Below are 17261 nucleotides of genomic sequence, written 5' to 3' on the forward strand. Positions count from 1 at the left end.
AACAACCTAAACAGAATATAAGCCGGAAAAGGCAAACAAAATCTACTTCTAAGTCTGTTTTATTATTATTAATACAAATGTTGTAGTAGAAATGCCTCAATGTCTCATACACAAAGTTCAACACCCAGAATTACTAGATTATAACTAGATTCTTCTGAAAACAAAAAAGCGTTTAACCATCACTTTTGAACAGATGAAATAAAAGACTTAGTCTTTACACAAAACAATAAAACATTAACAAGATACATTGCCTTTACTTAATATATATGTTTTTGTTATACATGTTATTGCTCCTTTATGGTGAGTACATTGGACACATGTTTTGTTCACAATTTGAGTAAATGGTTAGTGGATATTGCCAAATCTCTGAGGAAAAAATTAAATGTACTCTCGACTAGAAGTGTGCTTACGATTATGGAGATGAGCTGATAATTAAGGATCAGGTCTTGCAGCAGAATATTATTTTTGTTGAAAGACACTGCTTTTATTATGGACTCTGTGTTGTAGGAACCTCTTAATGTGAGTGACAAGTGGTCGTGGTGGATTGTGTTTGTGTGTGGGGGAGTTCTTTTTTTGAAAAAGGTAATAGGGACAAACTGGGCTATAAATCAAAAGCAATCTACACAGCTCTGTCACCTGCTGATTGGAAAACCAACACTGGTGGCAGAAAATGTGAATTAATGGCGACCTTCAGCGAGGTACAAGCACCATGCTGTGGGCCTATCCGCTGCCTTGTTCTGCCTTTATAGCCCCTCTAAACTGTTGAACCTTCATGGTTTCCCTGATTTAGTTAGTCACGTTCATAGCAGATGCTTCGCCTCGGCACTGTCAGCAACAACAAACAAGACGGAAACGGTGCCAATCAAATTTCCTCTGCATGGTTAAAGATTTGTTTGCGTCAACCTAAACGTACTCTGCTTTTATATCATAGGGAGTATGTGGTTCCAATTTAGCTTGATAATGAAAAATCGAGTCCTCAAAGCGGACTAATCACTGAAATTATCCTTGAGAGCCCACAATGACATTAGTGGCCTTTTATTGAAGGCAATGACACAATGTGTATACATAGTTGTGTGTTATGTGTTATGCCATTCCTACATGAAAGCAAAGGTCATGAGTGGAGCATGTAGAGGAGTTCACCAGGCCAACTGCAGTCAATGGGTCAGCATTAGAGGAAAGGGAGGGATGTCTGATTCAGCACTCTGCTCAGAGTACTAAAGGGGGTGGGGTTACATAGAGAGGCAATTGAACAGTTCCCTTTAATGAAATTGTAAGAGAGAGATTATCTCTGCGTGTATTTACCTCAACACATGTATCTACAATTACTAGACATGAATGTTAGTATCACAGGTAGAATCTCAAAAGAATTGGAAAGAATATCTCACTTAAAAAAAGTATATCAAATATGCAAGTAAATCATGTGAATTGTGTTGATTTGTTATGAAAGGTCAGCCTTTTATAAATTTGAATTGAAAGCCTTTGGTAGTTATCCAAAGAGCATGCCACTCCTCTGAAGGAGATCTCCTTTCATTATAGATGCAGGTTTAGATTGCACATGCACTACAACCAAACAGGCACAAACATGCATAGATGCAAAGATGTGAAGATCACACAGATAGCATTCACTCATACACTCATACACACTGGGTATTTCCAAGGGAAATAAGAGGGTGAGGTTATTTTAGGACATTGTGCCGTTCTCACTCCTACCTGAGCTATAGAAAACAGTCTCTATATCAGCCAACAAACTGTGATTATGAAGAAAGCGTTGCTCTCTGTTTTGTCCTTGCAAATCATAACAGCTTTTTAAGTCTTACAGCTCATTGGGAAAGAGCCGAAAGACGTGTTTCCTCTCTGTGTTAGATTCCTGAGAGGTGTTTAAGCAGCTACAGGAAGCTTTTAGTAACAGCCTCTGTACCTTCCTGTCTGGATGGATGGGAGTTTTTGGGTTGGGCTATGCAACCCCTTTATGGCAGAAGCAGATTTATTTCCTCTGACTCTTGACTGTAAATTAACCACAAAAGAGTGCTGTGAGTGCCAATGTGTTTGTGTCATAGAGAAAAAAGGACCACATTCACATCTCTGGTCTGTAATTGAAGTGCTGATGTGGGGGAGGTGTTCATGCCACCCTGCTCGGTTTAAAAAATAAAAAAAACAAGTCACTTTACTACTTATATATAATCATGAGAAATTGAGGATGATTAATATAAGAAAAATAATATAAATACATTGTACATCATGGTTAGATGTTTGAAATTAGAAGGTCTATCGTAGTCTCTGTTGTGGAATCCCTCACCATGTTTGACATTCTATGTGTTTTGTGTACTGCAACAGGCAACTTATATATCATCACACTGGTTGGAGCAGCTGTGTTATCAAGGTCCTTTGCTCTTTTTAATTTATTTTTTATGAATAGTTTTTTTGTTTAGATGAGTAAATCTCAAAACTGGTTGAGGCCTTCACAGAATAAGAAACTACACATGTATTCAAAAGACAACTTACTGTAAGCACCATGCAGCAGGCTATTTAGGAGGTAAGCAAAAGGATATGAAGTGAGTCACTGCAAACATCTGATGTAAAATGTTCATTACGACATCTCATAATATGAACTATTTCTTTGTTAAACAATGAGTGCTAAATCTTTGTTGTTAAATTTGTTTTGTATTGATCACTGACATCGTTTCAGATATGACGTAAAAACATCATGCACGCAGGGTTACAAATACACGGCCTATAACACAATGTATATAGTCTTCTTCTAAAGTGTTCTCATATACGGAGGTTTGTATGATGGTGTGGATTTTATTAATATTTCTCACTGACTTTTTAAAACATATTTTAAGCTTCTCTGATTTTTTTCTAATACAAGAGAGGAAAAACTTGACAGCAGCAGGAAGGGTTTTATTGTGGAGCCTGGCCCTCATTTTGCTCCCGTGAAATGTCCCGAGAATGAGAAGCATAAGTAAACAAAGGCTGTTCTTTCAGGCCCAACACTGACATAAAGAGCAGCGCCACTGGGCTGTTTCATTGTGTACATTCTGCTGCCAGGCAACTCTCCAAACTTTATTGTAAACATTGTATTGTTGTATGTTCAGGCTCAGCATAACGCCATTGTCCACATTCTCACCATGGCAGTTAATGCATTCACACTGTCAATTTGAAGTTGACTTTGTTGGCGGCAACCTGCCATCAACTATTGTAAAATATTACTAAATAATCACTGCTTTGCTCCTAACATTTGTATTTGTATTCCCAACTTTAAAAATGGTCCAAACAGAGAACATAACAATGAAACCAGCATAGACCAGGGCCAACATTTGTGCTTCAAAATGTGCTTTTTATTTGGGAGAGAAGATCACACACACATCCTGCAAAACATGACAAATTCTGCTAACGTCAAACTATTTCATAGCCTTTTTTTCAATTTCGCTTTATACAAAGAAACTTTGTTTGGTAACCTGGTAACCAGTAGAATAATCATCAGATAAATCCTACCATCCCTTATAACGATAAGAGACATCATGAATGAATGGTCCCATTCTATAGTCCATTCACTGAGAACCCACTGTGTTTAGGAATACACTAATACACCAACAAGTATGATTTCCTCATCTTTAATTGAAGGATAGCTAATAGTGTGAACCCATGTTATGTGTTTCCTGTTGCTCAAGTACATTTTATCTGGGGCCTTAAGTCTCCAGCTGATAAATCTTTCATGAGCTTAAGTAATAAAGACCACTATGGGCTCTTTATGTGAGATCGGCTAGGACTTTCTTCTTAACCTCATATGCCCTTTCACTTCTTCAGTTTTGTTCCATCTCTAGTGACATGTTGTACAATTTTACCCTATAAAGTGACATATCTGACTTGAAGTCTGCTCTACTTTTTCATTGTTAGATGTTATATTATTATCCGTTCTGAAAATAATTGAAAACATTAGCAACATCCACAGATGCAAACTTGTTCTTAGTGTTTAGTCAGGGCACGTTCTGAAGAGCAAATACAACTGCTTAATCTGTGAAGCTTTTAGAGATCTACATGCATTCAGCCACATGTTTTTATCCCACAGGCCTCATCAAGTCCAGCCAACCCCTCGAGAAGAAATGCAACCCAACACACTGCATGCTGTTTTGCAGGAATTGGGAGCAGTACAATTGAAGGAATATTTTATCGATGCCTGTTTCATAAAGACAAAAATAAACACAACATTCAATGGGGTCTTCTATGTTTATATTCTGGTCACATCCATATCTGTTTAACCTCACGCTCTTTGAAACACACACACACGCACACACACACACACACACACACACACACACACACACACACACACACACACACACACACACACACACACACACACACACACACACACACACACACACACACACACACACACACACTCACACACAGACACACACACACAAACACCTCTGTGACCCTCCCTTTACACATGACTATTGATTTTGGACGACCGAAATGCCTTATCTTTAAATGACAAATTAGAAATCAATGCACATGTTTGAGGATGACCGGGAACATATTGCTTGTTCACTTAAGGGGCTGTTGCAGGGTTGACATTGGCCAAACAAAATGACCATTTATGTACAATGAAATCAGCTGAAATAGATTGACATTTGACCAAAAGTGAAGGGTTTATGTTTAAACAAACACTTTTAAAATCTGAAAGTAATACCAATGAAAGCAACAGGATGGTTTGTGGTTTAGCACTTATGTAACAACAAAAATAAGAAGACTTCCTCATGCTATCAATCAGGAAATTCAATAAGCTTGCAGAAAAGTCTTCTTCTGTGTTTGTGCATGATACTGTTAAAAGCATCTTATTTAGATCTTCATCAAGGTACACATATGAGGGTGATTCAACACAACATAAAACAGTTGCATGTTTTTGATACATCCTGTAATTTTGCGTTGCCAGCAAGAACCCATATGGTCAAGAATATATGACAATCATAAAATTCCCCATAAAGATAAAGAAGATAGAAGAAATGACTGATTGTGTATAATCCTCAGAACTGCAGAATCTTCTTTTATTTTCTCAACACACTCATCCCCACCCCATTTTCATCAAATAGCAGGAAGCCCCTGAGGCCAGAGCCTCAACCAAAAGAATATTGTGTATAAAGCTTTAGCCTCAGATGGAAACCACAGCCGCTCACCCTGATCTGACACACCTACTTTGACACATTTCTGAAAACAACACAAATTTCACCTCTTCACCAAAGTTGATGTTAACACCACCATTCATAATAATATATAACAGAAAACTGTGTACAAAAAATGGTTAGATTTTTTGGCAAAAAGACAAATACATATTTGATTTATTCTCTTCCCTTTCATTTATAGTTTCTTGATTTCTTGACAGCAAGGTCTCTCTTCATTCTCCTCCACCTCTCTCTGGGGCTCCTGAAATCTGATATGTGCTTCCCCCTGCATTCCTCCTCTCCCCCTTCTCCCCCGGTATGCCAGAGTCCTCTGCTCTGCCCTCTGTCTGATCTCGCGTTTCTGCAGACCCACAGCAGATTGTTTATTTTGCTAGACACGGAGGAAACATGGATGAACCCTTACATTGGCCCAAGATTTACTGCTGAGCTCCAGGCAGGCTCCAGTGTGATGCGTATCTTGAACAGGGCCCCCTATATCAGCAAGCTTAGTCTCCTTTCACCAGTGACACATCACAAAGGACAATGGGATTGCCTGCCTAGGGAATGCAACGTTAGATGATCACATCAGTGGGTACATGGTACTGTGCATTCAAATACTCCACTCATCTTACTAATTGTGGACATTGAGGGACCGGATCATTCAATAAAACATGTACACCAAAGTCCTTTAATAGACGAAGGGCAACACTACCCACACAACCCCCCAACACACACAAACACACACACACACACACACACACACACACACACACACACACACACACACACACACACACACACACACACACACACACACACACACACACACACACACACACACACACACACACACACGCACACACACGACCCTTATATGTCTTCTCCGGGGTAAACTGGATGATGCTGGTAAAGGACACCACATTTCCCCAGAGATCATTTCTGCTGCAATTTATGAGGCTCTGCATCACTGGTGTACGCTTGTAAGTGGTGAGGTCAGGGTAGTGGACAAAAATTGCTTTGGGAGACTCATTTCTCAAGAGGAAAACATCTATCTGCTCCCTTTATTGTCTACTTTGAGTGTATATATTTAAGTTTTAAGTGGCTGCATGTAACTGAGATTGATTACTCGTCTAAAAGCAACACAGGTTTATAATGAACGCAAAACACCTTGTTGTTGTTGTTGTTGTTGTTGTTGTTCTTCTTCTTCTTCTTCTTCTTTTTCTTCTTGTTCTTCTACAACACACTTTAATATGTATGGTTGTGAGTGCTAATACAATGTGGTCACATAATGCAGGAAATACACATATTATAGTTGAAAATGTTATTTTGCCTTTCAACCTAAGTGAGTGTTGCAGCTGGTGGTAATATATGGAGCTTTGTGGAGACAATTATGATGTATGAGTCATACAAGAGAGATTGAAGTCAGTGCATTCAGTATTTTATAGAAAATGAAAGAGATCAAACAGAGCACATTGCCACATGAAAGGGAACTGAGTATTCATAAGTTTGTCTTATCATCGTTGTACTTCTCCCATCTTTAGAGTTTACTCTCATATAGGGATGGCACTTAGCGTTGATAAAGAGTGTATTGCAGAAATATTTCAGATTTTCTTGTCTTTTTTTGGTAATATATTACTATCTTGTGCAGCCAGCTGGGTAATAGAATTTTCTCCTCTGGAGGGATGAACAAAGAGAGGATTGAGAACTGAACAGAAAGATAACTTGAGGTGCATTATTGTGTGGTCATTGAAATAACTCATATGCCTCAACCAATAATAAGTCAAATCAGTGCTTATTAGTATACCGCAGTCTAAAATGACCTGCTTCTTTACCAGACCCACACGTTATGTCCATAAATTGTGATTTCAAAGCAACCATGGAAAATGTACAACACCCTTAAGATGACCTGCTGCTCCCTTCCTTAAAGGAATTCCTGTAGTTTTTATTTTCTAGGAATCAGGGTTGTTGGTGGCACTCTGGGAGTGTAAGTCATTCTCAAGAGGAGCAGAGGTTGAGGTTGGAATGCCAGTGAGGGTCACAGACGACAACCTCTTGGACAGGACATCAGAAAACAATTTATGCAGCGACCAGGCCACTGGAGCCCCGCTGTGCTGGACCTGCCACACAAAGCTCTGCTCTAATTCCAATTTATACTGATGATGAGACAGGAGATGATATTCCTGCTTTGTCGGACATATCTGGACACACTCATTTATAAAATGAGACTGACAAAACTTTGTTGGCTCAATTGAGCTAAATTAGATTACTTTATTGTCATTGCATGTTGCAAGCAGACTAAAAAGACTAAAACAAAGGGTACTTATGTAGTTGAATAAATAATGTAGTTGGTTTACAATTTTTTTAATGGCTGAACACTGTCTTTTTCTTAACTCAACAATTTGAAATCGATAACCAATTTTCTTTTTAATTTTAAGAAAGGACACTTATTACAAATTATTACTATATCTCCTGACCTCTCCTAAAAAAGTGGTGCCAGGTTTGGAAACATCACTTTTGATTAATGGTCATCATCTGCAGTTCATTATTAGATTGTAAAAGTAATAACTTGTGACTGATTATTAATATTCCCAGGCGGGTTAATTTTAGGAATCAGTAAAAGTGTTTTAAGAAATTAGTACAACTGTTTTGTTTTAAAAAGCTTATTTAGTGCATCTTTACTAGCAACATATTTATGTTTGAAAAATATTACATGGAAGATGTGGATTTCTGCATTTACAGGGTCACTTTTTTAATTTACATTGCTACCCCACTAAGAGCTAATATTCAAATGAAACTGAGAAATAAAAAAGACCAGTTTCATAGCTTCAGTCCATCATAGATAATGTTATACTTATATTATATTTAAGCTGTATGAATCTTCAACAATATAAGGTTAAAGAACTGTAATGGAGTAAAACACATCCTGCATCTCAACAAGTCACTCTAAGCTGCCATCTACTGGTTGCTCTGGTATTTCACAGGGTTGTGTTTTTGCTCTGGAAAAAAGAGTTAACTCAATGCAGCATGGAGCATGGGATGGGAATTATAGACCCTTAATAATGTACAGAAATATCTCTAGATAAAATAAATAAGGCTTGATGAGTTGTAAAGCATTATTTGTAAAGAACCTGGAAGGGGATTACCAGTGTGTCACCAGAGTATTGCATAATAAGTGGCTCACTGTAGGTTCATGCTTTGAGAGAAAATTACAAAAGAACTTCCAAGGTATCAAGACAGTAAGATATTCAGCATTTCTTTAGGAACAATAACTGTCATCCCATTTGCTTCAGCGGCTGGGGGAACCAAGCCACTGCTGTATTTTGGTTTCAATTTTGTATGCCCAAACAGAAACAGCGAAATAGAAAATAATAGTCTTGTCAATTTGTAAATCTAAGGTTAAGAGTCTATATCAAAGCCAAATGAAGGGCAACCATGTTCAGTAATTTGAGGTTAGTGTCAAGTGGTGCTTGTGGCCTAATATTTCCAAACAACAGTATATTCAATTGCCATCATCTTAATCATTTCCTCAGGAATTTCATAAGTTGACTCTGAAAGGGTTTTCGGAGGTGGATCAGAGGTACCACAACATGCCTTAACATATAATAACCGAGTGTTGGCCACAACAAGGGAACCTGATCTAAAGTGGTATAAATCATGACCACAAAACTTTTTTTAAAACCTTAAATATCACCAGAGGGCACCATAGCTCAGCAAAGCACCACCATGAAAACTGGTAATGTGGTAATGTTCAAGTATATTGTGGAACAGATTAACAAAACTTTCCTTGACTGTTGTTATTTTAGGGTATTGGAAAACCGTCAAGCCTGTGGGAGAAATGTTGCATATTTTATTGGAGGCATCTTCTCTCAATGACTATGTTAATTTGCAACATTTTCAAAACTAACTTGTTTTTGCTGACCTCTAGTGATAGTTCTCACCTTACATATTCTACAAATGTTGATGTAAACTTTGAATGCATGTAGTTTTCATTGTTGGCTGTTGGTCAGCTATGACAGGTATTCAGAGTCTATTGGGGCTTTAAACTACTGTATGCTGCATGTGGTATTGAAAAAATGTAATACCTTACCTTATTTGGATGATTGATAAGAAATAAGAAGAAAACAATGTCAAATGGCAAAATCTCATCTGTGAATAAAGTCTCAGTTATGGTTGAGCAATCACAGGGCTCAACCATAGCTGAAATATATACTTGTCTACAGTATGTAAACAAGTATGTAGAGCGTGTGTTGTCTCTATGTATTTTATGACTTTTGAAAATGACTTTCAATTGCCTTGAACTTAAAAGTGGTAGGGACCATGTTTTACTTCAGCTAAAGTAACCATACCACAGTAAAGAAATACTCTGTTACAAGTGAAAGTCTTTAATACAAAATCATTATCAAGAAAATGTGTTAAGGTACAAAAAAGTGAAAGTTCTCATTTTGCACAACCCCTAATACAAAAGTATATATCATTAAATAATAATTACTTTTGCATTACTGTAAGGTATCTCTTAAGTGTTGCAGATAGTAAAAGAAAAGCTTAACTTTTTTATTTTTGATTGTATATACTGTCGCTTGTGATATGTACCAAGGGATCAACAAATACCTTTGTAGCCCTAAAATAATTAATGGTACATTAATGGTTGATTATATTTGTTGTTATTAGGAAATCGAAATACTTAAGCAACATACAAGTACCTTAATATTTTACATAAATATTCTTGAGTAAATGTTGTAGCTGTTTATCACTGCTTAAAAGGTGCTATAGGGTGCCATACAAACAGACTTCTGGCTACTAAATGTGGCAAAAATAAACAAGTGCACATTTGTTATGAAATGTTGATATACTAAAGTGCAATGTCAACTAAGGTGAGCCAGAAAAATATAAGTTTTGTTTGTGCTACCATTAACACAGGAAGTTTTAAACTAGAGTAGTAATTACTTAAATGACCTCGATAGGGCCCAACAGCTAGGTAATGGTTTGCCTTTGGGCCCCTAAACAGGTTAATCTGGCCATGCTTTTCATGGCTATATTTTACAAAAATGCAGGCTCAATACTTTCCACAAAACACGTTGATCGTTCAATAATGTAAGACATGTGAAATGAGAACAGTGTACTCTAGTTTTGGATAATTTTCACATGCACACAACAACAGTGGGTCGGTTTGCAGACGCGCAGGCTGGAAGAACCCTCAACCAGCTAACCACTCAGCGCTGCTCCGACCTGCCCGCTGATTGGCCAGGATCGAGTAAAGGCGGAAGTCTACAGATCAGGGGGATTCCCCGAGGGAAGTTCCCAACTCAAACTAGGCTATGTAAAACATACATTGCCATATCCTCTCCGGCTCTTCGTAACTTTGCATCTGAAGATTAGGCGACGACTCTGCGGTGGTGTCAACCCAATAAATTCGACTTTAACAGCTACATGAATGAAGGTAAGAGGACGTTCTCTCATTGGCAGCAGGGGTAACTGTGGAGTCGCTGCTCGGTCGCTTTATCCACCACCGGTTGAATGAGCTACAGCTAACCGGTCACTTACTGTTTAAGAAATACGGAACTGTGTGGACTAGCGTTTGCATGTCACTTAAAAGTGCTTCCTTGCTGTGCCTCGGTTAGGCTTCAACGTTAGTGTTAATGTAGGGTACTTCCTCCAGAAGCCATTGGTCTGACAGCTATGTTGTAATGAAGATTGCTAATTAATTGAAGAGCAGTTCTGGGTGACACTGACATCAGACTCTTGATTGTTTTCATCATCTCAGAACGTCCGTGAAAACTATTTCCACAGTAAGTACAGTGCAAAATGTGCTAAAAATGTTGTTAAAAGTCAGTTCTGACAATTGACAAGAACATGTAGGCTAAGTTATGTTAGGGGTGTTTAGGGGTTAAATGTTTTTTTCCCCAAAGAATAGCAAACTGTTTAAGTAATTTGATTATTTTTGTCAGTGCTTTCTTATTTGTTCAGCCACATCATCATCATTTGCCAAAGACCTCGAACAGGGCATTGATTGTTGAGATATGAATACTATTTTGCTTTTGCAGGTAAAATGAAATTGAAACGGAACTGACAAAAGTGCTTTGTAATGAACAGAAATTAGGAAATATGTTTACTGGGTTTCTCAATTCCTCAGTAAGGCTTACATAAATAAACACAATCATTTGACATAACTTTAAACAGTCATTAACTTTTTACTACAATTTTCACCATCAAAAAATGTGCAAAGCCAAGTTGGACATTGTGTCTGGAATGGATACATAAAGCAAATACAAATGGAAACTAGCTGTATATTTTCCTAGTTCAGCACGATGTTTTATTATTTTGTGTGGTGTTTTTTTTAAATCATCAGGGCTCATGTCTGCTGTATCAGGGATGATTGTGGAACACACGGCATGGAAAGGAACATTGGAGACCAGCTCAATAAAGCTTATGAAGCTTATCGCCAGGTCTCCATTGAAAAGGACAATGCTAAAAGGGAACTGCAACAAATGGTAACATTATAATGAGACAAATGTTCAAACTTGGATTGCAATAAACCACATTTTGCCAAAAATAATAAGTCACAGAGTAGCTTGCCAAATGTGTTTTATTAGTTTTATTTGTGTAACCAGTGTAATAGAAAGAAATGTGTTTTGAAAACCTGATTATTATTTATATTTGTAATAAAAAATACCAAACACATCTTGGTAAAGACCAGATTGCAGATGTTGGTGCAAAACAATAACAGAAACCTTGTTTTTGCAGAGTGAATATTATGAGAGAAACACTCAAAAACTACAAAAGCAGATAGAGGACCAGCAGCAGTTGATTTCAAAACTTGAAGCTAAATTGTCTTCAACAAGGCAACCATCAGGTTAGTGAGAGGTGCCACATAATATCTACTTATTCTTATGCTGACAAGATCATTTACTGCATCCCTACCTATTCATTGATATTGGATTATCTGACATCCTGTTCACTGTTCATTTTCTCTGTGTTTTAATCGAAGGAGAGATGAAATGCGAGCCTATCTACCATCTCCTTGATGGGGCCAGCGCTTATAAGAAAATGCAGTACCCGGTATGTTTGCTATGTGTGGTTTTTCTATGTCTATGCTACTGTATGTGAAACATTGCAATATAGTGGCTCTAAAAGGTTTTTCTCTTCATTGTCATTGTTGAAATTACACTGAGAATACATGCAGCTTCCTTTAGTCGCACGCAAACACTAGATAGTACTTCTGCTTGATGATGTCACGCTCGTGTTAACAAGGATGTTAAGAGAACACAATGATACCAGCGATAAAATTAATAAAGCATTGACCTGCCCCATATGCATTTTAATAATCTCTTACAATTTTGGAACACTGCTTTCAAGTCTGCAAATATTTAACTTACTTTAGCATTTCTGGCCTTTTTTGACACAGCTCTTAAGCTTGCAGATAAATATATGATAGATAAGAGACAATATCCTTGTTCAGTCATTCTCGGTTATCAGAGACAAATATTCATTTACTTTCATAGTTTTATTATTCTTCCATTTCTTGAAGTTTACAAGCAAAAAGGAAACCTCAGATTATTCTGCTGTAACAATATCCACCCACTATTTTACTCCTCACAAGGTGTATCTGCTCTTACTTCACCAGATGGTGCTAGAGGATAATATCACTTGCACAGTTCAGCAGCTTGAGCTTGGTTTAATATTTAACAGGCCAGGAAACATGCTCAACCAGTAGATGTACATTTTTGATGTGTAAACTGCAGATACATTAACAATATGCTTTGGATAATTGTTGCTAATGATTTCTATGAATTTAATGTCATTTTTTCACAGGACAACATGGACACTGTTGCTCCTATGATGCCAGTCAACAGCAGCGTTGATTAGTATGTGTCTCTTACACTTTTTTTATATAAAGACACAAAAATCATGAACATTTCAGTTAAAGAATGGATTTTTTTCACTATTTTTTCTTTGTCAGTAAGGACATGTTGGAAGCATTTGAAGCGATTCAAGGGAAATTCCGGCAGATTCGCTCTCTTACCAGAAAACAAAAAGATCACCTAAAAAGATTCCATGGAGGAAATGATGCATCAAATGGTAATAGTAATATACACCCAAACAATTCTTTATGGCCTTTAACCTTAATTTCTTGTTTTTTACATTTAATTAATTAAAGGAAAATGTGCTTGAATTCCAAAAGGTTTGTGTATGTCATAACAAGCTATAAGTTTGTTTTATTCTCTAAGATAAATAGATAGCAACACCTTAACCTTAAAGTAGTTTGCAACCTGTATTTAGAAAATGTATTATACTTATTCATACAATAATTAATACAAAGGTTAAAAGAAATATTCTTTATGTGTGTATTCAGCATCACTATGTGTAAACAGTATATTTCCACACTATATATAAGTATTCAATATACTGGATTTTTTTAAAGGACCAGGATTATATCTCAGTGTAACTTTTCAAATCATTGCCAAGTTAGAATTTTCATTAAAGCCAGCGCAGCAATACATCTTCAAACATGGCGAGCAAGACAGAAAAAATGTAAAATCTTGTATTTTTCTGCCGTCTGACAGATCAGCGATTCTCCATGCCCATCCAGTGCACAGACCGTACAGCAGAGGCAGAGAGACCCTTTTCCGCAGTGCTAAGGTCAGCAGCGGATATTCCACTCCTGCCTACGTCTCTGGCGTCCCGCGGCGCCAGCCCCGAGGACAGGGACTTAGTAGACTCTCTCACCAAACTCAGTGTCAAATTCCCGCCCTCTGCGGACTCTGAATATGACTTCCTGAACAGTGCACCAGAGAGACACATTGGTCTGACCATGCCCACGAAGCGGCCTCTCAGTAGTATTCCGTCCACATTGTCAGAAGAGGAGCCCGTGGAACTGCCCATGCCTTTTGTCTACCCTCCATCCCCCTCCCACTCAACATCATCTTCGCTCTCCCAGGAGAGCGTGCGGGGACCCCAGCAGGTGAGAATCACAGGAGAAGGTCTGAGAAAACTAGTAGCAAATTATCAGTGTCTGATTGGTATTTGCTAATGGAGGAGTGAAAGAGTGTGAAGTCCTACAAAAAATCCCCTTGGCTTTATTTTAAACATATTACTGTGTAATGTGTTCTAATTCTTTTTTTATTCAAGCATGGATGCTCTGGTTAAATTTGGCATCTTAGTTACAATGTGTGAGCCAGATGGAAGCACATTACAGAGCCTGAATTATAAGTGGTATTTGATTTGCTGATGTGTGCAAATGTATAATAAAAACAAAATTGTGAATGACATGCAGTCAGATCTTAAAGTTGGTCCAGTTTTCGATGTTCAGATTTTTTCTCTAGATTACACCAACATGGACTTTTATAATAGGCTGGTTTATTTGTGTGGTCGAACAAATAAATAGTAAAATAATTAAACACTGGAGAATAGCCTTCTGCCTTCACTGTTGCTGAGTGTTTGTGCAGACTAAGGGGTTGACATATTTTCTTAAAGCAACAGATACTTCAACTTGAAGGCCAAGCGGTCCAGCATGCTTTAATAGAGTGAGTGTAAAGATTGTTAAGAGCATAAATAATATATTGTTTTCTTTGGTTCATCCTGCCCTGCAGCCTCTCTGGAGCCCTGAGCTGTGTGATGCAGTTGATGTGGGGACAGAACTGGAGACGCCTCAGAGCAGCAGTCCCGATAAATGTGCTTTCTGTCATGCTGTGGTGCCTCAGGACCGAATGAACAGCCACCTCTACTCACATTTCTCTCCTAAAAACGAAGCCGACAATTGATAGTGGAAGCAGAAACTGACGGCCAAGGCCCCAACTACTCCAAGACTTGTTGGACTCATGGCGGAGTCCTTCCTGCCATGAACAACATGCGCTGTACTGGATTTGAAATGACACTGCAATACGACTTGAATCCATTTATTTAATATAGAAGAATTGAATGGTACACTTTCTTGCCCATTATATTTTTCTAATATCACGCTGAGATTTTACTCTATTACTAAGTGACAATGATGCATAATATGGTACAGTGGAGGAAAAAAGTATTTGATACCCTGCCAATTTAGTTAGTTTACCCACTGACAAAGAAAGGAACAGTCTGTAATTTTTAAGGTAGGTTTTTTTTAACAGTGAGAGAATATCCCCCAAAAAATCCAGAAATGTACATAAAAAAAAAAGATATAAATTAATATGCTTTTAATTGGGGGAAATAAGTAGTTGTGTCTGAATTGATGCCAAAGATCTTGATTTTGGTCTCATCTCACCACATGCCCTTCTCATAAGCCTTCTTTGAATCATTCAGAGGATCACTGGCAGACTTCAGACGGCCTGTATATGTGCCTTCTTGAGCAGGGGCGCTGCAGGATTTTAATCCATTACGGCGCAGTGTTACCAATAGTTTTCTTGGTGACTGTGGTCCCAGCTGACTTGAGATATTTAACAAGTTCCTCCTGTGTAGTTCTTGGCTACCCCTCACCTTTTTCAAGATCATTGATGCCCCAAGAGGCGAGATCTTAGATGGGGGAGCCCCAGATTGAGGGCGATTGATGGTCATTTTGTGCCTCCTCCATTTTCTAATAATCAAACCAGTTGTCTCTTTCTAACCAAGCTGCTTACTGGTGGTCTTGTCTTCTATTCCAGCCTTTTGCAGATCTACAATCTTGTCCCTGATGTCCTCAGACATTAGTTCCACCATGATCACAAGACCTGTCTTTGGTCTGCCCATTGTGGAGAGGGTGTAATCTGATTTATTGACTGTGGACAGGTGTCTTTTATCCAGTCTGTCGGAGCCATAATTCTTGTTGGTTGCAAGGGAATCAAATACTTATTTCCCATAATTAAACTCAAATCAATTTATATATATATTTTTTTATGTACATTTCTGGATTTCTTTTTGATATTCTGTCTCTCACTGTTAAAATAAACCTATAAAAATGACAGACTGTTCATTTCTTTGTAAGTGGGTAAACTAACTAAAGTGATAGGGTATCAAACACTTATTTCCTCCACTGTATATATGAGCAAATAAAGCCAACATTTACTCTTTACATTTTTTATCATTTGATTGGTTTCAAGAGGTAAATATAAAATGGGGTGCTCATAAGTATATCCATACATGAAGCGATAAAATGGACAAGATTCACATTCTTTCTGCAATATGTTTATAAATTATTATTTCAAAACATAATTTGCATTATTAACATGTAGTTACTTTTATAAGAAATTAGATTTGCTTTGTAAATTTGCAATATTTTTTGTTGAAATAAGAGAACTTTTCCTCTTTGTGTTGGCAGTAAGATGTGATATCCCAGAACTTTCAGAACAACCAGAGCTACACGCGGTCTAATCTTATCTGGACGCAGCCATGTATCCCAATATATAGAGGAGATACCTGCTTAGTTTAGATATAAGCGACATTTTCCACTTTGTTTTTGAACTTTTCGTCTAACAGACCTACATCATAGTATACCTATATATAGTATACATAGTATATATCATATCTCTGAACAGATCTTTAGAATAACAATACGCATTAAATCACTCAAACGCTCATTAATCTTTTCCAAAACATGACGTATTGATTAGCACTATTTAGACTGGCGCTACATTCCCATCGTACTTTTGTGTTGTTTACTTCAACCAGGATAATTAGAAGCAGATGTATGTCATTCCTGGTGCGGGGAGTTGGGAACATATCCAACTCAGAAATGATTTTAAAAGATAGTAAACCATGTACTCATTAAGTGCCTCCACAGATGGCTACATCTAACATTAGGCACAAGCTCGTTGTTAAACCACATGGCCAATTACATACAGTGTTTATGTAGGCATAATCTTTTTAATTGACAAATGAACATTACTACTCTAAATGTATATTATGAGACATTCCAGATGTGCCAGTTGAATATGTTATTGTAAGCCAATATTAACAAAATAGTAGATGTGGAAAACATATTGAAAATTGAAAAAGAAGAAGATTAGGGCGGAAAATGTGATAATGGTCCGGCATATATGGCAGCTACCGAAACCTCATGTGTTCTATTTTTTTTTATTTACAATGTATTTTACTGAAGAGGATTAGGGCCACGTGAAAAATGTATTTCAGTTTCAGGAGTTTGGA

General features: G+C 37.5%; 1 protein-coding gene across 2 annotated transcripts; it reads left to right on the top strand.

Moving 5' to 3' along the window:
- Positions 1–10467: 10467 nt before the first annotated feature.
- Positions 10468–16424, top strand: tank (TRAF family member-associated NFKB activator). 2 transcript variants are annotated; one of them, XM_063888127.1, is made up of 8 exons: positions 10468–10602; positions 11512–11653; positions 11907–12015; positions 12151–12221; positions 12975–13027; positions 13123–13241; positions 13727–14124; positions 14753–16424. In XM_063888127.1, the coding sequence occupies exons 2-8, from the start codon at positions 11555–11557 to the stop codon at positions 14921–14923; spliced, it is 1020 nt and encodes a 339-aa protein (XP_063744197.1). In that variant the 5' UTR covers positions 10468–10602; positions 11512–11554; the 3' UTR covers positions 14924–16424. The 2 variants fall into 2 exon arrangements, with proteins under 2 accessions (XP_063744197.1, XP_063744198.1); XM_063888128.1 differs by lacking the exon at positions 10468–10602 and adding an exon at positions 10623–10951.
- The last annotated feature ends 837 nt before the right edge of the window (positions 16425–17261 follow it).

This window comes from Eleginops maclovinus, chromosome 7 (assembly GCF_036324505.1).
Source record: "Eleginops maclovinus isolate JMC-PN-2008 ecotype Puerto Natales chromosome 7, JC_Emac_rtc_rv5, whole genome shotgun sequence".
In the NCBI taxonomy this organism is placed as follows: Eukaryota; Metazoa; Chordata; class Actinopteri; order Perciformes; family Eleginopidae; genus Eleginops; species Eleginops maclovinus.

Bases quoted from the DNA above. Each gene is read 5' to 3' on its own strand.
- tank (XM_063888127.1), top strand. From the start codon at position 11,555: ATGGAAAGGAACATTGGAGACCAGCTCAATAAAGCTTATGAAGCTTAT. The intron at 12,016-12,150 runs GTTAGTGAGAGG...TTTTAATCGAAG, and splicing joins TTCAACAAGGCAACCATCAG to GAGAGATGAAATGCGAGCCT. The intron at 13,028-13,122 runs GTATGTGTCTCT...TTTCTTTGTCAG, and splicing joins GTCAACAGCAGCGTTGATTA to TAAGGACATGTTGGAAGCAT.